At 43.8% G+C, this 24,910-nt stretch overlaps 1 protein-coding gene across 1 annotated transcript in view; it reads right to left on the bottom strand.

The window, feature by feature from the left end:
- LOC103801875 (protein kinase C eta type-like) overlaps window positions 1-24,910 on the bottom strand; it is a gene marked incomplete at both ends in the record, with an annotated part of 59,542 nt that overhangs the window by 24,107 nt on the left and 10,525 nt on the right. Inside the window, one exon of the mRNA XM_009074311.1 lies at window positions 6,424-6,487. Within this exon, the coding sequence (XP_009072559.1) occupies window positions 6,424-6,487 (64 nt within the window). The remainder of the gene's footprint in view (window positions 1-6,423; window positions 6,488-24,910) is intronic.

Below are 24,910 nucleotides of genomic sequence, written 5' to 3'. Positions count from 1 at the left end.
TAAAAGTGGTCTTGTGGATATGCAGCAGGCTGGTGTGCTGCTCACCTCCTGGCTCTGCCTCAGAGTCCCTCCACAAGAACCATGCAAACCACTTCAATTCCCAGGACATGGATCTTCCAGCAACCAAGAATAAACATCTTTGTTTTCCTGTTGAAATCCTTTCTGAAAGCTGAAAACAGTCATTACTTCAGTTTACACAGGACTAGTAAAATTCTTTTTTCTCCCTCTTGTGCAAGACCCTAATAATATATCTGTCAATAGAAGTTTTATGGGGTTGAGGAGCTACATCAGAGTACGGAGAAAGGATCTTCTTCATATACCACTCAAGACTTTCAGGCTGCAGATCTTTACTGGTAGCAGCCTGAGGAAATGTTATTTCTTAAGATAAAACCCACTTTGTGTGAGGAAAAAAAGTATTCTAAGAAAAATGACAGCAAAAGACCAGGAGTCTTTGTGTTTGAGAACAAACCATTCCAAACATAAGATGTGCCAGAAAAATAAGGAAGCATGTCCTGGTTTAGAGACAGGTTCAACCATCCTGAACCTTAGGTTACCTGTAGGTAAGTAGGTTCAAGCTCTCCCCTTAGGGGGGTTGGAATTAGATAATTTTTAAGGTCCCTTCCAACCCAAACCACTCGGAGATTCTATGATTCCTTACTTCTGCAAACCCTACCAACATTAAATATTTAGTAATTGGAGCTATATCTGCTCTACCAAGTCACTTAGCTTTTCAGTATTCTCATTGTTCTATTTCTTGCCCAGAACTCAAATTTGTCTTTGTCTTTCCTGACACTGAAAGAAAAGAAACAACCATTACTTATCTAACAATGATGAAATTAAAATTGAACTTCAAGCCAGAATTATCACTTTGAGTGACAACGTAGAAAAAAAATTAAAAGTAAAGGCAAATTGCAAGAGAAGCACTAAAATAGAAGCACTTTATTTTCTACAGGGCTTGCTTCATTCAATAATTCAATCAGATAATTAATTTGCATTCATTTAATTAGCTTTGCTCAAAATTAAAAAGAGCAAATAGCAAGAAGGTGGCAAACTGAGGACACAGCGACACACCTTGCAGGCAAAGCTGAGAGGGGGCTCAGCTTGCTCTGAGGCTCCAGTGTTGCAAGGAGAGAGGTTCATGCCATCCTTCATGCACATCCCTGGGGCCTCTCAGTGTCCAGTCTGACCCTGCTGCAGCAAAACACCCTGACCCACACATGACCACCTGCTCTTGAGTCCCTCCACTACCTTCTCACAGTGTCCAGAAGCACTGACATCATCAGTAGTTCACCCACACTCACTGCAAGGCTTTTTATTTCAAATCCATCATCTCCTGCCCAAGAAGAATGAAGTTTATGGTTTACCCTTTCACAGCTGAAACCAGTGTTCAGTCGCAAAAAGAGACAAGCAGTGGAGAGCAGGTCTGAATTCATGCCACTGTCTGTGCAACATATGTTTGGGGCACAACAACCACATCAGCCACTTACTATAAGCAACACAAGCCCCAAAGACAGACTCTCCTTAGAGAGACACAACCTTTAACCAAAGCCAGGGCAACCTCAATGACAGCTGGGAGAGCACAGAGGTGCTCAAGCACACCATGCTGGAGAATGACAATGACCCCCAGACAATGGTGTCTCCTTGCTAGGGTGCTCCCAAGTACTTTCCAGGACTGCTGAGGAAGATGACCCTACTTGGAAGCTGTCCACCTGGAAATGGTTCTGATCAAGGCTAGGAGAAGAGGAAAAACATTAGGGAGCTCTACACCCTATACAGCACTACATGTTCTAGAGAGCAAGAAAGCAAAACTTTTCCTTTAAAGGAGGCCTACAAGAGTTGAGATCTTGTGGATTATCTCCTGGCACACACATGGGATCACAGGGAGTGAGGGAGGCAGGACACTATGGGTTCAGCTATATAACAGCTCCTGCAGTCCCCAGGGCTGGGCAGAGCTGAACTGACTTCATAGAATTCTAGGGGTTGGAATGGACCTTACAAATCACGTTAGTCCAAACTCCCTGCCCTGGGCAGGGACACCTCCCACTAAACCAGGAAGCTCAAGGCTTCATCCAACCTGGCCTTGAACACTGCCAGGGTTGGGGCAGTCACAGCCTCCCCAGGCAACCTGTGCCAGTGTCTCACCACCCTCACCAGTAAAACACTTTTTCCTTATATGTAAGCTGAATTTCCCTTCTGACAGGTACAGTTTGGTATGGTCCCACACACAGCACACTGCACCCTGCTCCTGTGCCCAGCACCTCAGCTGACAATGTGCCTCACATCCATGGATGGGGCACATCCACAACCAAAACAGACCTCTCAGAGAAGGCACATTCATTATTTTTAAGAGAGCATGGGCAAAGAGACACAAACTGAGACAGAGAGAGGTAAGAAATGCTAAAGACACCCTTGGGGAAAAAACATATTTCTATCCAGAGTAAAAAGAATAAGGAAATTTTAAAATCATAATTTTGATGACTTGAAAAAAAAATCTTGTTATCAAGCAGAGCGAAAGAAGGAAAGCCCAGAAAAGAGCAAATAAATTCATTTGAGGAGGGGAGGGAAATCAATCCCCAAGCAATGCCTGAAGTCTGGCAGGCACAAATCAATCCTTGCCTTCTCAATAAAAGAGCCTGGAGTGAAACAGCTCTTGGGTCACTGAGGGAAACGGATGGGAAGGAGTGTGCTTCCTCCCACCCCAGCCAAGAGCCAGGGCCACCAGGACCCAGCATGGCCCGCAGAGATGTGGTCATGCTTGGAGAGCTCAGGAGTTGGACTTTGATGGCCCTTGTGGGTCCCTTCCAACTCATGATATTCTGTGATTTCTGTGAGAGGTAATCTCCTCCCAAGGTAAGGAGATTTTCATTTTAATTCTGCACTGGTTGCTTTACACAGGAAATGTCAGTTGAATGAGGAGAGTTAATACAATCAGATACAGCTTAGCACAGCAACAAATGCATCCAGCAGAGAAAATAAATATAAGCAGGGATAATTTCACTAGAGCTCCCTTGCTTCCTACTGCTCCATTCCTTTCTCTTCATGAAAAATTATACGTATTTTTAACACACAAAACATGCACATTTTCCTGCCTCAAAACAACAGGTTAACACTGATGGACAGAAGAGCCATATGGGAACCTACAAAGAACTAACCTCTTTCCAGCTGTATGTTTTCTATACTGCCCTCATCCTGACGGTACACGAATGCTTCTGTTGGACACTCTGCACCCCTCACAGGAGTAACACCCTTCTCCCCCATCCCTGCTGTAGATGAGAAGAAACAAATTAAGAACTCAGTCAAAAAAACTTTTAATCAAACAAAAAAACACCTCTCCCAAAGGTAAACAAAGTCCAAGTTGTCAACACCACCAGGACTGGCCTAAGACAACCAAATAATACAGTCTTAGGTGGATCTAACATCCCAGTCTCTTTCCTTTGGTTATTTTTGGGGGGGGTGTGGGGGGTGTGATTTTTTTTCTTTTTTATCCCCTTATCTCCTTCCTCTCTTTGCCCATTTTTTTGGCTTTTACTTTACTGGTGTTAGACAATGACATCTGAGACCCTGAGAATTTGGCTATTTCCACAAATTAAACAACTAGCTTGGCACAAAACCTCTCTGAGATGAATGACATGTGAGGAGGAGCAGCAGCAGGCACTGACCCTCCACCTTTGCTCAGTGGAGTTCTCACAGAAGCTTTTCAAAGGAAGATGCTCCCCACTGTTCAGCCTGACTCCATTATGATATCCTGCTGTCTGCTGAAAGTGGTGAGGCAAGAGCTGGAAAAAAACCCATGTGGGTGGCTCAAAGAGTCTGTCTGGACACTGCCATGGTGCTGGTTTTACCTGCTAAAATCTGGGAGGTTTTTGTAGCACTGTGTCACCATTGCTTGATCCTTTTTCAGAGCAGGAAACACACCAGAGTTACACATTTAACTATTAAAAAGTCACAAGAAAATTATTAGAAGTCCTAAATATCACAATGCTTGCAACTCTACATGGGTCTACATCCTTCCCTGGTGGAGTCTAATGTGCAGTAATTGTTGGGTTCTGTGTACCCATGGACACAAAGCCTTCAGGTGGTCTCTGCTGCCTTTGCCATAATGAGCAGGGAGGATATGGTAGGGGCTGGCCCCCCCACCAGAAGAAGTGTGAAGCAACTTTATGAGCTTTTAGGTTGTGAGTTATTCTCATACTTCTTTCCAAAAAAACCTTAAAATTTCAAACACAATTCTGAGCCTTGACATTTCCAGCAAAAGAGAGAGAAAAATAGAATAAAACATGATGTTATGAACAATACCTCACTGTTTATCAGAAGGAAACTCCTTCCTCATGGATGCCTCCACTATTCAAGGCCTGGAAAAAGTCAGTATCTGCAATCAGGCTCACCCTGGATTGCGTCTGTTCTTGGAAACTCTAAATGTGACCATACATGGGAATAACCAGCCAAGGGAAAAAAAAAAACCAAGAGCCATCTTTGATCTTCCTGTTCTGTAAGTCTATACATCCTCAATAACAACAGAGAAATGAGAAGTAAATTATTCCCCACATTTCCCATTTTCCTCAGAAAGCAGTAGCTGTACAAACATCCTAGTTCTCCATCTCTCATCTCTGAGACCTTGTTAGCAACATGCCTTCACAGCTTCACCACCAGAACAAATTTGAAGCACCATCCCTGCTCAACCCTGCTTCAAATGGCCAAGCATGACATTCTTGCATGTGGGTACAAACTGGGACACAGATCAGTAAAAGCCCTCCAGTTCCTCCTCTCTTTCCATCACTGGCTCTGTCATAGGCAATTAAAGCCAATTTCTAATGTCCTTTTTACCCCTAACAGCCATGGCCTCTGGACCTGCAAAAAACTCCTCTGGGCCTCCCTAGCACACCTTTCCACTCTCCCTGTTCTCTAGTTACAGACAGAAAGCTTCTTCCAATTGACTTGAAAAAGTAACCCTCATGCCTCCCTGTCAAAGCACAGTTGTAGGGAGGAGAAAGGGTTAAAGCTCTGTTAACATTTTACGCATGGATAAACATGAGAGCAGTTCCCAGACTCCAGACTTAACACCTGGGCAGACAAAAACACAAATTCTTACTTAACAGATAGAGAGCTGAAAGTTGTAGTGATGCTATGTGGCCTGCTCAGTTTGACATGGTTAGTGAACTTCACTGGAAAAAGAGATTCTGGTCCTCTCTGCCCTGCTGCAGTGCCAGGATGTGGTACTACTCCAATTCTCCATAACTCCAAGACTATACATTTCTTTGGGAGTCAAAGTCAGGCTTTCTGTTCCTATCTTCCTCCTATCCCACCTTCCACAAATGGAGTTACACACTGCCCGTCATCCTCAGGAGTAAGAGCAGCCCCAGGTGCACAGCCTCCCCAAAAGCATCCAAGTAAAGCACCAGCTCTTATTCAAACCTGGATTCAAAACACAAAGATAGGGGCAGTGACAGGTCTGGGCACCAGCACAAGGTGAGAGCCAGGGGAATTGCCATGCAGGAGAGCAGAGCTCTCCCAGAACTCTTGAAGCAAGCACCCTTCCAGCTCACACCCTCCTCACATCCCAGACAGAGGATGGCAGGGTGGGATGCCCATGCTGCAGCCCCCAGCACAGCCTGAGTGCCAAGCAATCAGTTTCTAGGGCAGAACCAGAGAGAAAATTAAAAATACACCTCCCCCAAGCTGCAGGTCACAGCAGATCCTTCCTCAACTTCTGGCTTCTGTACAGAAAACACCCCCCAACAAATACAGCTTGAGGCTGCAGCTAAAACAAGAACGGTGGTTTGGAGAAAATAAGCTTTTTCTGTGCCCTATCCCAGATTTCCTGGCTTGCTGCAGCACAGCTCACATCCACTCTCATAACTGGTATCACAATAAACAACAGGGAAATTAAAAACATCACACTATAAAATACAGTTACAGAAAAATAAAAAAAAAGCTGCCCATATGCTTTTTCAGGGCAGCTGTCAAACTAAAAACCTCAAAGTTTCCTGTGCAAAGTGAACCCAGGAAGCAGAAATGCTCATGAAGTAGATGGGAACCATTATGGAATAAAAATCATCCAGATGTTTTAAACGTGTTCTATTTTAAACATGCTCTAATTTCTCCTTAGCTTGCCCTTCAAGAGGCACCCAGGTGAAAAGTATGGGTGACAAAACCAATCTGTTTGAAGGACAACTTCAGATAAATAAACCAGCTCGAGCATGAACTGGCTCCCCCGGTCCGAGATCAGAGCAGAGGGCACACACAGCACGAGCTGTTACTGACAGCCCCTTCCAGACTTCCCCCATCACTCCAGAAATCTCCAGCACACCACAGCACGTGGCCCATGAAGAATGCCATTCACTTCTGTACTGCTTGGTAACTGCAGGCAGGAATACACACCAGAGTCCATATCTCAATGGAAACAAGCCAAAATAATTCCCTTACCTTCCGTGAAGCTTCCTGTAAGAGTTATGACAACAAACACTTTGCCTTCTGGCTCCAAATCCACCTGAAAAAGTAAAAGAAATGTTAGAAGATTGTGTTTCGGGGCAGAGACTCTACTCAGGAGTTTGAATGACAAATCCTGCCAGCATTTGTATTGTATTTGAAGCTTCAAATACTATTGTATTTGAAGCTCTCTATATATTCTGACACACATCCTTAATTTTACAAGAAATCAAGCCCTCATAGCTCAAATTGTTCAACATTCAGGGATCCATAAAAAAAAAATAGGAACTTTATTCCCTCCTTTTCCTAGAAGTGCTGAACAATCTCAGCCTTGAACAATCTCAACGCTTCTAGAGGAAACAGAGATTTAAAAAAATTAAATATGGTTAATAGTGTCCCAATTAGTCAAATAAATGAAGCAGGAGAAATACTAAATGCACACAATTCTCTGCAAAGATCCATGTGTATCTGTTTTGAGAAGTATATAGATATTTCTTCCCTATTGAATCTTATCTCACTGAAATTGTTTCAGTCTCTCAAAATACCATCAGTGCTGAGGTAAATGCTGATTCCTTACATAAATCACCTTTTGGCCTTAAACCATAGGAAATAGGAAACTGTTAGTGCTGTTACCTAAGGACTCCTTGTCGTTTAATCTAAATTAGATAGAGATATAGAACATAATTTTAGGGATCAGAGATTCAATCCCAGTGTCGGTCAACCTGTCCTTGAAAGAAAGTATTTATTTTTTGGTGAGTACATTTTTCATATTTAGAAACATTTGTAATAATGGTCTTGCTTTTGTTGTTTGGGTTTTTTTTTTATTCACCAGCTAAAATTACAGCTAAGGATCCCTGAAGTTTGAGACAGGCTGTCACACAGAAATCTCACTTCAAAAACAAAACCAAACAGACAAGAACAAGGCACCCCTCAACATGCCCCCAGACTGCAAAGTTAAAATTAGCAGAGATGAACTTCACACCTCACGGGTATCAATAGCCTGTGCAGAACAGGAATTCTGAAAATAGAGCTCTCTGGGGGAATGAATAAACATGCTCATCCAAACCCTCCCTGCTCTTGTACAACCACTTTTCCTTGGCCTGGCAGAAGGAAAAGCAAGTCTGTGTTAGCAGCACTCACTGGAGGTGCCCGGAATTTAGTACACTTTGGTGTGCACAATGCAGAGTGGAAAAACATTTCCCAGTCCTGCAAGAAAGGATGTTGTGCCCAGGCTCCCTCCTTTTTCCAAGACAACACATGATGTATCCTGAGAACCCTTTGATTCCTTTCCACTGTTAACACACATCACATCGCTCAAATAAATCTCCAACCACCAGCCTAAGCTCTCAGAGCAATAGTGTATGGCCCACCACTAATCCAGACAACCTCTGCCCATGCTTTGCCAAACCCTGCCATGCCCCAACCCATCCTTGTAAGAGAACAACATGAAGATACAGGTAAAAGAGAAAGACTAACTCTAGATGTCTAGCAAGCAGCCAAACAGTCATGCTACAAATGGACAGAAAGTACCAGCATGGCTATAGGTGGGGGAAGGAGGTGTCCAAGCTGGGTTGACTGCAGGGTTAAGGTACAGCAGCAGTTTCTGCTGACACCTCCACTCCCAGGGATGCTGACTGCAGCTTCACTAACACAGCCCAGAGAAAAAAGCCTTCTGGGGTAAGTGAGGGGGAAGTAGGGACAGCACACACCATCACCATACATTTCCCTAGCCTACATTCTGTTCCAGAACTAGAGAAATTGTTATTTAAACTATTGGGAATTTGTTATGGTGAGCAGAGGAAATATTTTCAGAAAAAGGACAAGAGAGCATCTTATCCACACAACTCCAGCTACAGATCAGAAGTGCCACACACCCCCCTCTATGGATGGGATACAAAACAGGGAAGGTAGCACTGCTTGAGAAAATCCCATCAAAATGCTGATTTTATGTACACTATGTTTTATAACAATACAACTATAAAAATCAATCTCACAGGGAAAATTTAGATTAAATATTTAGCTTTGACTCAATATTAATTTTTGTGATTGCTTGGGCTGCATACTACACTGGCTTTAGGAAGCTGTATTTGAACAGCCCTCAGCCTCCATTAATATCAAAACTTCAACTCCAGAAATATCATGCATCATCTTTGCCTAAATTTCAGTTCACTGGAGAGACATGCAGCTTTTTTAAGAAATGGTTCTTTCAAAAATACATATTATCTGTAATATACAGTCACCCGAATTGATTTATGGGATATCAAGAATTCAGATTTTATGAAAAAATTCTTACTTACTTAGGTTTCCAAAATCATTCTTCAGTGCTTATCATTTTCCTGCCAGTCTCTGTACACAGCAATACATCAGACTCCTGTTTTCACACTCACAAGGAGGATCCTTCCTCCCTTCTTCTGATACACATGGTCTCTGGTGGGATATAGAGCAAACTCTGCACTCCTTGTTCAGTCTTAAAGGCAAAGGCTTGTCAAGACTCAAGCAGCTGTGCTGAGATTAGGAGATGCTACAAAAGCATCATCCACCTTCAGCACAGGGCACAGACAAAAACTGGTCCAAACTGAGACACACCTTGCTATCCATCAGGGCAAATAGGATTTCTCTGCCCCAGCACAGTCTTACAGAACAGAAACAAAATAATTCTGAAAGCAATAGCAGGAGATTTATGAGAGTTATAAAACAATCTCTCTCTCCTCCAGACTCCAAGATTAAAGACCAGCCAAATCCCCTACACCAACTATGCAGCTGTGCTTGTATTATACCACTGTCCAAGAGGACTCAGCAAAGAGGATGTAGTTACACTGAAGATCTTCTCACAGCACATGTAAGCAGGACCTAATTAAAAATTACAGCTGAAAGGCTCCAAAATGAGGACTAAAGCCCCAGCATGCGAGGAGCTCCTGAAACCTTGGCACAACAGCACCCCACAGGATGCAGGACTGAGAGGAAATTCTTGTCCTCAACAAGAGGTTAAACCAGACAGTCTGAACAGTTTCTCCGGCCTTAAATTGACAGCAACAACAAAAGATAAGATACTATAAATTGAAATCCTAACAGACCCTAGGTAAAAGTCTGGCTTGTGGACCTGCAGGGATCTCCCTTAGAGATGAAATTTGACCAGCTACATAGCAGGCAACACAATACCTGAGATAACTCCCTGCGCTGGTTTGAGCTGAAGTAGAGTTAACTTTCTTCACAGAGGCTAGTATGGGGCTATGTTTGGGAATGTGCCCAAAACAGAAAATAATTTGTGACCTAGAATACTGAAAGGCAAATGTCTGACCACGACATGCCCTCCCCTGAGCCTGCCTGAGAGCAGGCAATCGAGCAGTTCCCATACACCAACACCCACCAAACAGCACATTCTTCTCACCGTCACACAGACACCCTGTACCATGGCCACACAGCATGAAGGGCCTCGTGCTGGCAGCTGTTGATGTCCATGAGCTCCTCACACTTGCTGGACCACAACCCACGGTACTGGTGCAGCCCCACAGATGCTCAGATGCTGAGCTGATGTGAAGAACAAGCAGTTTGCTTGACCCAGGCCCTGGTGCTAACCTCAGCCACCCCTGCAGCATGGTCCTTCATGTTCCTGCCCCTGTTTTACACCTCCATCACTGTCTTCACAGTTGTAGTGTAGCTACAGAAATAGCACATGCTCTGAGACAGATTTATTGACCCAGCAAGCAACTGCAGCCACAGCTGGGCCCACAGAAATACGCCCAAAACTGTCTGAAACCAGATGCCCATAGATTAGAAGCATGGACCCTACTTCTTCCCCCAAAGGAGGAACTCATATCAGCCCTCTTTCAATCTTTTCAGTCACTAAAGCACATCCACCACCAGCACCTACTTCCACAGGCTGAGAGGACTTCTCACTACACTCTGTTACTTAATAAGGTCTGAACACTTCAAAAGGAAGCAGCTGCCAAAGGACTGGCCCTCCAGCCATGGAAGGGATATAACCCTATCTGGCGCCGGCTGGCTGGCAGCCCAGGCCATGAGTGGATGCTGGAAAGGCTCTGGTGATGCCAGTACCTCCCAGTATCAGCAAACACCCTCGGGATCCAGCAGCCTCAGGATGAGGAACTTGGGGCTGTTCAGCCTGGAGAAGAGAAGACTGCATGGAGACCTCAGAGCAACTTTTCAATATCTGAAGGGGCTTCAAGGAGCCAGAGAGGAATTGCAGTGATAGGACAAGGGATAACGGGTTCAAACTGAAAGAGGGGAAGTCTAGGTTAGATATTAGAAAAAAGGTTTTTACTGTAAGGGTGCTGAGACACTGGCACGGTTGCCCAGGGATGTGGTGGTTGCCCCAACACTGGAGGTGTTCAAAGCCAGGTTGGATAAGGCCTTGAGCATCCTGGTCTAGTGGGGAGATGTCCCAGCTCATGGCAGGGGGTTGGGAGCAGATGGTATGTAAGGTCCATTCCAACCCCTAAAATTCTATGATGATCCACCCTCCCAACAGCAGTGCGGGTGTAACACAAGTACCACAGAGATGCCAAGTTTTGCTTCTCACTTCTTTTCTTTCTTTTCTTCCCAGCATAGCCCATGGCTGCTCAAAGGAAAACCTCCTACATTTTTACAGAGAAACAGGGGTCACAGTATTACCCTTGACAGGACAAGTAAAGTCCAAAGCAGGCCATGCAATCAGTTTGGGTGAACAATGCAGATGATGCTGACGTTTCTCAAAGAAAGCAGGAGAGGCTCAGAGAAACTCAACAGCCTGAAGGCAGCACAGATGATGCTCAGGGAGAACTCCTACACCATAATATAGGAGGTAAGTGGTAGAGGAATGTAACCCCCCATATATATTTGACACAATAATCAAAGAGAAATAGGTACAGAGAAAAGTTTCCTAATGCCAAGATCTATTTGGCACAGGATAACTTGTTCTAGGGAATCACAGAATTCTGCCTGGAAGGTTGAGTATCAAAGCAGGAGATAAACTGCCATAAAGGATAAAAAGTCTTGTTGTATTGGGAGAAGCAAAGGAGAAGTCTGAAATTCTCTGCATGCCTGGTATGGTGAATGCTGTGAGGTGCAGTGATCTCTAAATAAATCAAACTAAACTGGTGGCATGCAGCATCACACCACTGGCACACAGAGCAGTAAACAATCGTCACCCTCCCTTCTCTCCAGCACTTTCATCCTCAGCCTGGGCCTCCAGGGAACAACCAGAAGGAAAAACACAGACTCTCTGGCTGGTTTAGAGCTAACTTGGCCAAGTTTCAGCTCACTGGGAGAGCAAAGTGTGCTTGTCAGTGTAGTAAATCCTCTAGTCACCTACAAGGAAAGGAAGACAGCACGTTTGTCCATAGCACAAGGGGTGGATAAGATCAACTGTTGGAGCTCAGCTGTACCTGTGAGAACACCACAGGATTCTGGCCCAGAGCTTTAACTTCTGTTGAACTTCACAGCCATACCTAAGAGAAAACAAGTGCCGGAGGATTTTGGCAAGCGAGCTGGAAACAAGTAGGGAAGGATGATGAGTTCAGCCACGGCTTCATTACACGACCATTGTGAGACACAAGCCTTTGGCAGCAAGGCTGAACCAGGACTGAGGACTTAACTCCTAACTCAAACCACTCACACAGTGCCCCATGCCTGAACTTGCCAAGATCGTGCTGCTCCATGTGACTTCAAAGGGAGCTGCAAAGGATCAGTTTCCCACAAGGAGGGGCCCCAGTCAACCACCTCACACAGCTCCTCAAGAAAAGGGCTGTACTAACATTGTTCCCAGCAACAGGGTAGGTGTTATTTATTCCCCTTCTCTGCATTACAAAAAAAAGCCAGTTCAGGAAGAGAACAGATGCAGCGAGACCAAAACAGAACTCCTTAATCACATGCCTTCACACATATAATAAAAACTGGCCGTGCATGATTCATCAATGGAAGAGGTTTGGAAAACAAATTCAGAAGGAGGGTAATCTCTCAGGCAACATATCAACACCCAGCTGAAGCATCCACTGAACTCGAAGAGCAGGAATAGTCAGTCAGGCTCCTGAGAGCCTGCCATGCCTCTGTGCAAGGCTCCCTGTGGATGGGAAGGGGCAGAGCCAAAGCCTGGCTGCTTGCCCATGAGTGCTCACTCTCCCAAATGGAGATGAGGTGGATGAGCTGGGCCTCCAGGATGAAAAGACATCTTCAACACTGCATCTGGCACAAGCATTAAATCTTGCAAATACAAGAATTTTTTTCCTCCCTTCCGCACAACAGATAATCCAGTCTGGGAAGCCTGATCTGAAGTCTATCAAAATCAGTGAGAATCTTTTTATTGTCTTTGGATTAGACACAAAAAACGACTGCATTTACCCTGGAGCCAGAACATCCTTTCTCCCAGTGCTGTTCTGTCCTTCCTTCCCCACAGGCACAATTCATAAGCATCCTAGATTGTACAGCCTTTTTCTAAGCCCTGTCAGTGCTGACATGGCTTCAAAACCAGAACAGGCCAGACACTTGCAGCAAATAAAGCAAATATAAAAGCTACCTGGGGACTTCATTAGCTTAATTAAACAAGTAGCTATCTATATCTTTTGACTTCCTACACAATTTTTAATTTTAATTAACAGAACTGCATGTGTAATCAGACATTTGTAGAGGCAATTCCCAAGGCTCAGTTCAGTTGAAAGAGCTGAAAGTCTGGGTTAGGCTAGAGCTGTTTTTTCACATGCCTCTAGTTATTTCTTGTAATTTTTCTTGTTTAAGCTCCTAACAGATCATGCTTATGGAATGTCAGATCTTTCTGTGTTTTAATAACATAAGCACCTCCTGAGTATGCCTTTGTTGGACAGGTCAAATAGCAACTTTCTCAGTAAATACACAGTATCTGGATTAATCAGTCCCTCTTGTCCTTTTCAAGGCTGACAGACACCTGTCTATCAAGTCAAGCACCTTTGAAAATCCTTAGGGCTGTCTAGTACAAAGGGGATTTTGCATTTCCAGACCAACAGATTACAGCATTTTTCCTACAAGTGCACAGCGTGCACTTTTTAAGATTCAAATCAGTGTGCCTAAAAAACAACAGGGTGCCAAAGTATCTTCTCATTCCTGCAAAGACTGACAAGTGCTTAGGGCAGTAATTCCCACTGCAGGTGCCAAGGGCAAACATGGACAGATTCTCAATGACCCATGGTGAGCTCCATGCAGGGGAGGCCCTAGGAGATGCCACTTGGACAATGTCAGCTACCCAAGCTCTCGTTCACCCAACCTTTGAGCCTGGTGCTGCCAAACAGCAGCATCTCCTTGCTCCCACCAAGATTTAATTTTGATGTCAGGTCACCAAACAGAGTGAGTAGAGTGTCCCAGAGCTGGGGAAAGGCTGCCAATCCCACCTCTAACCAGCAGGTCCAGGCACCGTGAGCATCGAAGTCCTCACAGCTCACCTATTCCAGCTGCAGTAGATGCATGATTAGACCTAGAGATGACACCTGGTCCCTTGGGGGTCAGCCTGGCCATCCCTTGGCAGAGGATGAACATTCAAACCACCTCCTGCAAGTGATGGTAACTGCCAAAGTTTCAGGGGGAAAAAGAAACCACCCAACACCCATTACTGCTTCATGTTTAATACTCTGGAGGTAAACTTACAAATGGGTGGAAAGTCAGACTCTCTCATAACTCCTATAACCAGTTATTCCAGCTATTACTGTAATATTGTCATTCTAATTTTTTGTTTCAGGATAGCTGTTTAAAATATTACTTTTGTTTTCAGTCAAGCTGCATAATTATAAGCTGTGCAGCAGCCATGAACAATCATGCATAACTAATGACTCTTAGCCAATCCTGGACTCTTTAATCAATTTTAGTCTGGTTTCATCCAAGAAATTACACACCTCAACAGGAGATTTGCTCAGGTAGGAACGAGATTTATCTCCCCTGTGAAAATTCCTGCCAAGAAAACTTCCTTGAAGGGCTACAAATAAAATACAGATTAAAAAAAAAAAAAAGAAGTTTCAAATCTTAAAAAAAAAATAGAACTTTTGAAATAATGAGCCAGAGCCTGCTCCTAATGGAGTTACACCAATTTATATTGCTTTTGAGAAATCCCATCTCTAAAGCAGTGAATGATTTATGAGTAATGGTTGCAGGGAGCTGCTTTTTAGTATATTTGAAAACATTTTAGGGTTATAATGTTAAAAAGAGAGAGAGACAGACACAACTGGTTCAGGGACTTTTATGGTTTTGTTCTCCTAATATTTTTAGAGAAAAACAACAATTCTTCAGAGGGATATTTTTATCTCTTTTCCTGAGTTATGTTATGGGGGAAGGAATCCAATTGCCTAAGTCTCACAGTACTGAAGTTTCTTAAGACCAGGCATTGACCCCAACAGTACCACTGCTGAGCAAGAACCTGTTCCCTCAGCAATTTTTGTGGAACTTAAAATGAAAGGAAGGACCGGGGAGAGCCTAAGAGTCCCATGCACACACTGGAGTCTGCAACAGAGGAGGGTTTTCATCTGGGGCTAGAAATGACTAGGGTGGTAAATGGGCTGAGAAGAGAACACGAAGCATGACCAGACTTTAACCAGTGAGAGACCATTTTGTCAAGGCACAGAGCATACCAAGCATGGGATGACTGTGAACTGCTGGTTCACAAAGAGCAAAGCAGGTGCTGAAACTGCCCACGCCAGGGAGAGAGAAAAGGCTCCTCTGAGCCTCCCTGAGCAGCCCCTGTAGCCCAGCTGGCTGCAGAGAGAAGGGGCAGGATGCCACATCCCCAGCAGCCTGTACAACTATAGCCCACACAAAGCATGCTGCCTTTCCCTGCCACATGCACACACATGCAGAGCTTCTTTAGCTCTGCTGTGCACAGTTAAACAGTAATTATTAGACATACATCTTTGTAACACCATGCCAAATATCTCCATGTCCAGTCCATCAATGGGTTCTCCTCCCAACTCCTCTTGCCTTACTCCTACAGCTTTTTTTATGTTAAGGGATGGGGAAGAAAATCACTTTTCCAAAGGCAAATACTGACATCAATGCAAGGCCACTAAATTAAAGGATGGCAAACACAGGGCTTCATTCTCAGCTGTCTGAACACTTGATTACAGCAAATATATCCATGTTCACGTTCAGTAGCTGGTATGGGGCTATCAGTTTTGCATAGGCAATGTATGGAAATATGCCTGAAAACACCTATGTGTGCAACTGCAGGTAAAGAGGCTGAAGGAAGGACACGGTCTCTGCTCTTGAGGAAACTTGGGAGCTTTAACCAACCAACAAACAACAAAAATCTTCTATTTCCCTGCAATGAACAGTAACAAGAAGTCACTAAACCTCCAGAAGCAGTTATTGCCAACAAAACAAATATTTCAACACTGCAGAGCCCTGGGACACTGCTGTATTATTACACTCTGGAGACAGAGTTGCAAAGGGATGATGCTGGCAGTTCACATTTCAGGTCTCTCACTGAGTGCACAATGCACTCTATCTCCAACTTCTGGAGATTATAAACAAGCATATATTCTGCATTCTACATTAACTCAATACAACTTGGCAGAAAACCCAGGAAGTTGTGCCACTTTTGCTGCTTACAGTAAGAAAGAAATAAATCACTGACTGGTGCCAAGCAGACAAAGAGGTGACACTTCCCATTTGGATATGTTCCAAGGGCCACAGCAGTAAATTGGTGAGTGGAGCCTCCTCCAAGTAAAATACTGACATAGCTGAGCACAGATGCAATGTCCCCCAAGAAGGAAAGAGCAGGTGAGTGCCAGTGAGAAAGTGAGTCCAGGTAGCTCACACACCTGCAGGCACACACCAGAGACTTGAGGTTTGCCCAGAGAGGAACAGAACAGGCACCAGGCAGAAATACAGAAGGAGAAACAAAAAGATTGGGCAGAGAAGCAATAACGATGCTCCTGCCCTTGAGAAGTCTTCCAAGGCACAGCATTCACCCGCAGTTTTAATTAAACTTATGAACAAATCTAAGCAGGCTTATGAATCATTCATAACTTTGCATCAAGCAGCAAAGTCTGCACAGAGAGGAACAGAACAGGCACCAGGCAGAAATACAGAAGGAGAAACAAAAAGATTGGGCAGAGAAGCAATAACGATGCTCCTGCCCTTGAGAAGTCTTCCAAGGCACAGCATTCACCCGCAGTTTTAATTAAACTTATGAACAAATCTAAGCAGGCTTATGAATCATTCATAACTTTGCATCAAGCAGCAAAGTCTGCACATGGTGTTCTGTGTCCATTTTTTCCTGTTGGTCATGCAAGGATAATCATTGCACAGCTATGGCAGGAGAGCACTGTGTAACTTAGGGTAACTCCCCTGGGTTGTACAGTGTCAGGCAGAGCCCTCAATACCCTGTTCATGGATCCAACCCAAGGAATTGTGGACCCCTAAACCAGCTGTAATACTCTGCAGAGAGCCCCTCTGCAGTTGTCTCCCCAGCACCTTGCTCACTTACACACCTCCAGTATTCAGTGCTGGGAAATATTTTCTTGTTATTCACAGGTTTTATTGCATAACCTCAAACTTCTGAGAAATTATTCTCATTCGAGTCTCCATTAGGTGTGTCACTATTTCTAAAATATCTTCCTACTACATATAATTAATTTGGTGTGCTGCTTTTTTTCCATTTTTGTCCAATAGCTCTTTCTTCTTTCTAAAACCAGGCCACAGCTGATGAGATCATGAACCATTAAAATCCATTAGTCCTCCAGATATAGCCATCAAATTTCTCAACACCTCAGGTAGAAAGGGGAAAGGTCACAACTTTCTACTACTCTTCTGTCAGAGACTCACTTTCAAAGAGCCAAATCCCATCTTTTCAATAACAGTTAAAAACTTAAGTCCTGGTGGTACAGCAAAAAGCAATCTGCTGGAAATGTTCAGATATTTATGGGGCTTGATTCCTACTAATGGCTGCTGCAAAATTAAAAAGAAGGATTCTGGAGTGGGATGTGATCAGCACCTTCAATGCCTGCAGATTGACAGTAGGGGTTCCACAACAGAGACACAAATGCAAACCAACAACTCTGCAGAGGGCTTGACTTGCAGGTACCTTCCTCCCTCTTCCCGCTGACACCAAGTATTGTAAAGATCTTTACCAACTCCAGGGCCTTGCAATCCCCAACACTACAGTGCCTGGTTGGCAAGTGGTTTGTGTGCTGTGTGAGGGTCTGACAGGTATGTGCCCTGATCATCACTCACCTATCTCAGCCTGACTTCCAGAGCTGCTGTATCTCTGCACTGGGGACAGCTGGAACACTAAAACACGGATGGTAGAAACATCAGGAAGGCCCACAGTGCTTGCTTTCACCCAGGGAAGTTTCCCACCCAGGCTGCCATCCCAGTATCACATTCCTGCAGTGGTGCTGCTATATCCCTCCTAAAGGCAATGTGACAGATGAAAGGAGCTGCATACGAGATCATGCACATCATTCACATTTCCACCTTTCCAACCAAACACAGTGAAGTCCCTCAGGGTGCTGAGGAAACTTTACACCATCAATTTTATAGACAGTGAAAGCAAAGTATGGGGATGGTAGGAGCAGAACTAGAAACAATGGTGTGGTCTTTAGGCCTGACCTAGTCCACTGCACAGCAGGCACATGGCCTTGGAAAAGTGCAACGAGGACTCTGCAGTACCACAAAAGCAACAGATGCTTGGACTGGACAGTGGTCCAGACATCAAGAAGAATCAATTGCTGCACAGCACCAAAACCCATCAGTCTTTTCAGTGACTTTAAAGCCTTGCACTAAGTGCATTGGGGGGCACACACCACCACCACTCCTGTCAGCATCACAGTGAATTAATCTATGTGCAAGACCAAGTTATCAGCAATATTTCTGGCAAAGCTGAAGATTTCAAACAGCATGTCTCAGGGGCATGCCAGTCTTTAGAAGTACAGCTCTCATCACGGATATCCCCATTTAATGCCTTAACCGCATTACTCATCCTGAGTGAGGATAAAAAAAGGAGAGATTAATTCCAGCAACTTTCGATCTTGGCATGGACTATAACACCATGGGGAAGCCTAAGCACCTATGCTCTGATAACTACTTCCAGATCTGGAATTAATCACAGTTGCTTCCTTCTTCCTCCTCTCACTTCCTCACCTAGTAGTGTCTTAATAATGAAACTATTAAGGACTAACATTTATATCTAGCCAGTATTAATCCACCACATTCACTCTCACACTCTGTGTTGCAAGATATTACCTTTCTTGCTTCTTGGTTAGCATCTCTGAGTTTGACAACTTTAGTCACCATCCCTGGAAGAGTTCCAAAAATGTGTGGGTATGGCACTTGAGGGCATGGTCTAATGGTGAACATGGTGGTGGTGCTAGGTTGACAGCTGGACTTGATGATCTTAAAAGTCTTTTCCAACCTTAACAATTCTATGATCTGGCAAATTATTTGAGCCAGAATGATGAAAAGCAACCTATAGAAGGTGGGTGGCATCTCACAGGAGAAAACCTGCTTGGGACACTGAAAGAGAAGGAGGAAGGTTAAAAGTACTTTAGCCCACATACTCCCTTCTCCCATTCCCTGCCAACTACTTATGGGATTGTTCAATATCCCTGACACACACATCCCAGAACATCATGTAAAAGCAGTAGCAGTTTCTGGCTGCATAGCCAATTAGATGTTTCCAAAGGTACAGAAAAAAAGGAGTGCCAAGGCATGCACACCCCCAGCATTCCTGAAGGTATGATGCTTGCTCCTGGTGTCCAGATGTTACCGCTCAAGTCTCTGCTCTAATCCCAAGAGGTCCAGCACTGGGAGTCACAGTCAAGTCTTCATGCAGCAAAAAAAATGTAGGTTTGCAGCTGACAACACCCAGAAAGGACATGCCATTGCCAACATTTGCTTTGCCAAGTTAGATCATATCCTATTTGTTATAGTGGGTTTAGTTTATGGGTTTGTTTTTCTGTTTGGGGTTTGGGGTTTTTTTAGTGAGGGGGAGAGAGAAGAGTATAATAAAAATATCTCAGTAAAACAGCAGTTAGAAAAATGCATGGAAGTTATTCCTAGAGAAGGACCCTGGTTTGTATGCTTGTACAGAAAGAATGAGGAAAAAAAACATCCAGAAATCCTGAGGCCAAGTATTGCAGTAAGAGACAGACTGTCCAAGACCAAGCAATTTTTAGTCCCATCAAGTCTGTGATTACAGTTTTCCTCATCTACCTCATGAGAGAGAAGATCTCACTACCCAGTTGTGACCATAAAGTCACAGCTGTGACTCCAGCAATTAGGCTGAGACAAGGAGCTAAACAGCTTTGTCCTCCAGCCTTCTCAAGCCACTGGATGGGTGATGAGGTGCCGTGTCACTGGGATATGCTGTTCAGCTGACCCAGTCATCTGCTTCCACCTGAAGGAGGAGGCTTTTCTGGGGTTTGTGTGCATCTGCAAGCTGACAGGCATCTTGCTGGCATTTACCAGCAGCATGTTGTCACATATTTCCCCTTTTTTAATATTCCTTTTTCCCTTTCCAAAGTGTGGTTTCAAGATGAGGAAGTACTTTTCAACCAATGTGACCAAGATTTACCTTGGATTAAAAAAACACAAGGGGAGGACACAAACAGAAAAAAACAGAGAAGGTATGTAGAGGAAAAGTCTGGAACACAGAGTGGTTTTGCTCATGTCAATCGAGAATGTAACCTGATGCTGACCACATTTCCCATCTGAAGCTCAACATCACTCACAAAGCTGCAGGTAAATGTTCTTCTCTTCAAACAGAGTTTTTGCTGGGGACCACTACTAGTCCCAGCACAAGGCAAACCTAGGTGAGCCAAGAGCAGGATAGACTCCTTTACAAGGCTGTCATATTTAGGACAACTGCTGTCATGTTCTCTCCTTGACAAATGTTTCGTTTCTTTGTGAATGGAAGGCCTGGTGTTTTATCTATGCCACAGTGTTGCATGTGCTTTATATACAAACACATATGCTTTAACTCTAGCACACTAGCTAATACATTTAAAAGTATAAATTCCCTCCTGAGGAAAACCAGGTCAGAAAAGTGCCACATGGGTGGCACTGCTAATGTGGACCTTATGCTCCTCTTCCTGCTGGCAAACAGCCATTGCTGAGGGGGGACACATTCCCTTAATTCCCAAAGCAAGATTTTATTCACTCCAGGAAAAGTCACATCAGTTTTAGTCTTATAACCTTAACCAGACACCTTTCACCAGCTGAGGACAGAAATCCCTTGGACAGCATTTGTCTTCTCTCAAAATGAAATGAAATCATTTCCCTTCTTTAAGATTTACCAAGCCTTGTAATACAAAGCTGAGAAGCCAGTCAAACAGTCCTGCCCTCTCTACGAGCAGGACTCTCAGCAACCACCTTGGGGGGAAGTAAATGAAAGAGATACAGTCCCTCTAATAACTGACACACATGCAATGAAGGGCAACATTTCACAGTCTCCTGAGAAAGATAATAAAACACCCAATGCTGTTCAACTCCTAATATACATGATATTGAAAGAGCCCAATATAAGATTACAGAAGCGAAGAGGTAGATAGAATCACAGAATGAATCATGGAGTGGTTTGGGTTGAAAGGGACCTTAAAGATCATCTAGTTCCAGCCCCCCAGCCATGGGCAGGGACACCTTCCACTACAACAGGTTGCTCAGAGCTCCATCCAACCTGGTCTTGAACAATTGCTCCTAAACTGGAGCTGCTGACTAGATCCTTACTATGGCTGCACCATGAGTTTTGGCTTTTTCTGATTCTAAAAGATGCCTCTTGCAGCCCTGCAGCATCTGAAAGGCTTCTGGGACATTACACGAAGCAGTGGGGTGGTTTCAGATACTGAGGTAGAAATTCTGAACAAGTAATGACCCACTGGAAAATTCACAGTGAGAAATGGAAAGATCTGGTACTCTTCAAATACCTACATGTTCTGGTTGTGGTTTGAAGCAAGCCACAACACTGACTATTGTAAAGAGCACTGTTCCTGTGGAAACAGTTGCTTAATATTGTTAGAGATGGAGTAAGAAGAAATGCTATAGGTGTACAGAATTTTGCAACTACACATTTACAGGCTAAAATACATTTTTTTAAAAAATAACATCCTGTTCTTATCATTGACAGTAAAAACTTTATCAGGCACTGATAAAATGTATTTTTGTGCAGCTGAAGTAATTAAAAAAAAGAGCCAACAAACCCACATTTCACAGAAGCATAGAACAGTTTGGGTTGGAAAGAACTTTAAAGATCAACTAGTTTCAACCCCCTGCCATAGGCAGGGACACCTTCAATTAGCCCAGGTTGCTCCAAGCCCCATGCAATCTGGTCTTGAATACTTCCAGAGACAGGGGATCTGCAAACGTCTCTGCAAATAAAATTTCTTATGCCCAGGACTAGTAGCATAATGAGACAGTTTAGTCAATCTCGAAATGAACTGCAAAACTTATACTGAGAAAATGCTGATGAGTTTTTTTGAGGTCAGGAAGATGCTTTCAGAACAATCTTTCAGGAGCCAAGTACTTGGGCACCGAGGGCTGTGCAAACTCTTTCCTAACCTAATGTTCATGTTCAAAACAGGAACGGGTGCTTCAAAAATGTTACTAAAATAAGAAGTGCATTGCTTAAAAACAATGAGTACTGCATATTCATTGCTGAGGCAAGTGTCTTTGCAGTAAACTTATTTATATATAGAAATAACACCAGTGACCTCGTATTAATCACAAATGCTTCTTTTCCCTATGACAAAGGGAAATGACCAATCTGTAAGGACACACCAGAAACCTTCTTAAATCATACCCACAGGAGCAAAAACATGTGACAACTTGAACGATCTTTGCTCCTCTTTGAAGAAATCCACCCAGATTCTACAATTTTATTCTTGACAGAATCAGAACTGTGCAATTTTGAAAGGAACCAGCTGATACTTTGGGCTATAGCTTCAATTCTCCATTCTTAGGTTCTTCGCAAATTCTGGAGTTTTGAAGTTCTTAATTTTAAGAATTTTACCCAAGAAAGCAGTAACCAGAGAGAACAGAATCAGTCAAAGGGGTTTATACTTGCTATACACAGCACTAGGTGAGAATCAAAATGACTATGCCTTTTGTACTGTCTGCCCCACATCACACACACGTTCTCAGGCAGCTCTACACCACGAGCAGTCACATCCTGTGTTCCTGCACGTCTGCAGTCACACACAGCAACTCCTCACACAAGTCAAACGAGAAGACATGGCTCTCAATGCCCCTTCGGTGGAGCACAGATAACCTCAGAGTGGGGTTCTGCACGTGTCCAAGAGTGGTCATCGGCAACTACTGGGAAAACATAGGGTCGATTATGGTTTAAGCTGAAGGAAGGTAGATTTAGATTTGATATTAAGAAGAAATTCTTTACTGTGAGGGTGGTGAGGCACTGGCACAAGCTGCCCCATCCGTGAAAGTGTTCAAGGCCAGGTTGGATGGGGCTTGGAGCAACCTGGCCTGGTGGAAGGTGTCCCTGCCCATGGCAGGGGGCTTGGAACTAGGTAATCTTTCAGGTCCACTCCAATCTAAATCATTCTGTGATTCTATGAACTGATAAATCCTTAACCAAGTTCTTTGGAAAAGAAAAGGGCAAAGCCATCTTGGTATCAAGACTTGATCAAACCAAGTTACTGGCCCAGGCCCCCCAAAACTCCTCCCCTTTTCTTCCGGCCTTAACCACTCCTCTGCAAAGGCAGCAGAATGGACAGTTGCTTTCGCACGATGCCAAAACCACAGCTAACAGCCCACCATGTCAACTCGTTTGGCATTTGACTGATGGGGTTTTTAGCAAGCTTAGCTGTGAAATGGGGTAGGTGAGAAGCAGACACACAAGCAGGAAACTTTCTACCTCTCCTACTGCACAGGACTGCCTATGGGACAGAGGAGGACGAAAACCTGCTGGGTCTGCTCTGTACAAACTGTCAGAGCTCACAAGTCACAAGCCTGCTCAAAAAGTGCTCCATCATGTTTAAACACAAAACTCATTCCTAGCCTGAATGACTTTGTAAGCATTAGCCCAAATGGAAAGGGTTTCATGCATACTAGCACGTGAACATATTTTGTCTACAAGGAGCTGAAAATCAGCCTGTGAGAATGCACAGCATAGCCTGTATTTTTGATGCTTTATTCCTGAGCCTTCCAGATACTCCAAAATCCAAGAATTTGCTCTCCATTTCAACACTGTCAGTCCAAGAGGATGACAATCCCAAAGGATGTGGATACAATGAGTCCTGGCCTGCAGACAGCATCGTAACAGTAAACGGGGGTTCCACTGTCCTTCATGTAGAGCTAGAAATCTTAGCCTCAACCTATCAGAACATGTCTGAGAAACCATATCTGCTTGTGCAACATTGCTGCCCATTTCTTTTGTCTGCATCACAGCCCTTTATTCCCCTCAGAGGGAAAGAATAAGGCCCTACCGTTTAAGATCACTAGCACAGTTCTAGAACTTGCTCCTTTCTTGGAGCACCATGAATCTGATGATCTTCTGGGTTCATGTCAAAAACCATCCAGCAAGATTTTGCAAAGGAAAGTGAAACATGTTCCTTTCTAGAGTCAAGAAAACAGGGGAAAACATCATCGTTATTGGCAAGACAGGTTAAATATCATTTCATCTAATTATTTGAAAACGTTGTCCAAATGAGTTACTATTAAGTACTGATAGGGCCTAATTTTTGAGAGGAAGATGGCACAGCTGGGTTTCTACCCAGTTCTGCTCCACTCTAAGCTAGGAACAGCTTAGTTGCTTGTATAGCAGCTACAAAATGACCACAGTTATGATCCATTACATACAAGAAGACTTAATAAACCAGCATTTTTTCTGCCAAAACAAGGGACAGAAACTTCTAAGAAAGAAAACTGACTGCAGGGTCATTTCCAACAAACACCAGTAAATCTCTCTCCCTCACAAGCCACTTTTTTAAGCAATTCCTGGGGAAATACCCAAAGCTGGACTTTTCACTCTTCCTGAGTAAACAGATAATGAAGTGATAGGTGTGGGCTCCATCTTGAAAACTGATTATGAACAGCAATATTCCCATCAAGCCCTATTAGGAGATGGAGGTTCACCCTACACACACACCACCACTGTAGCTTTTGCATTAACAGTGCATTCCAACTGAGTAGCTTTGACAGGAAATCCCACCATGGATTTGGACCACAAGAGAACATTTTCCTCACATGGTGATATTTTCTTCCAGGCTCAGGAGCAAACTGCCTTACAGAATAAATTTTCATTGAATATATTAATGTTAGATGCCTCAGTCTGTGAATGGCCTAGATAATAAGCTCATTGCACAGAAGCCAATTCCTTCTTCTTCCTCAGAGCTCCATAAGCACTAACTGTGCCCAATAAATAATGCAGAACTTAGCCATCATTATAAGCCCTTGTTGTATACAAGAAGGTAGAAAGAAACATGTCCATTTCTTCCCCCAATTAGCTGGTGCAAAGCTGGAAGCATCACTCCATTGATGCCATTGGGAATCCACTGACGTAAACCTTGCAAGCAAGCACAGA

Source organism: Acanthisitta chloris, unplaced genomic scaffold, assembly GCF_000695815.1.
Source record: "Acanthisitta chloris isolate BGI_N310 unplaced genomic scaffold, ASM69581v1 scaffold4895, whole genome shotgun sequence".
Classification (NCBI taxonomy): domain Eukaryota; kingdom Metazoa; phylum Chordata; class Aves; order Passeriformes; family Acanthisittidae; genus Acanthisitta; species Acanthisitta chloris.
Note: the sequence above shows the minus strand (reverse complement) of the source record. Positions and strands in the feature narration are given on the sequence as shown.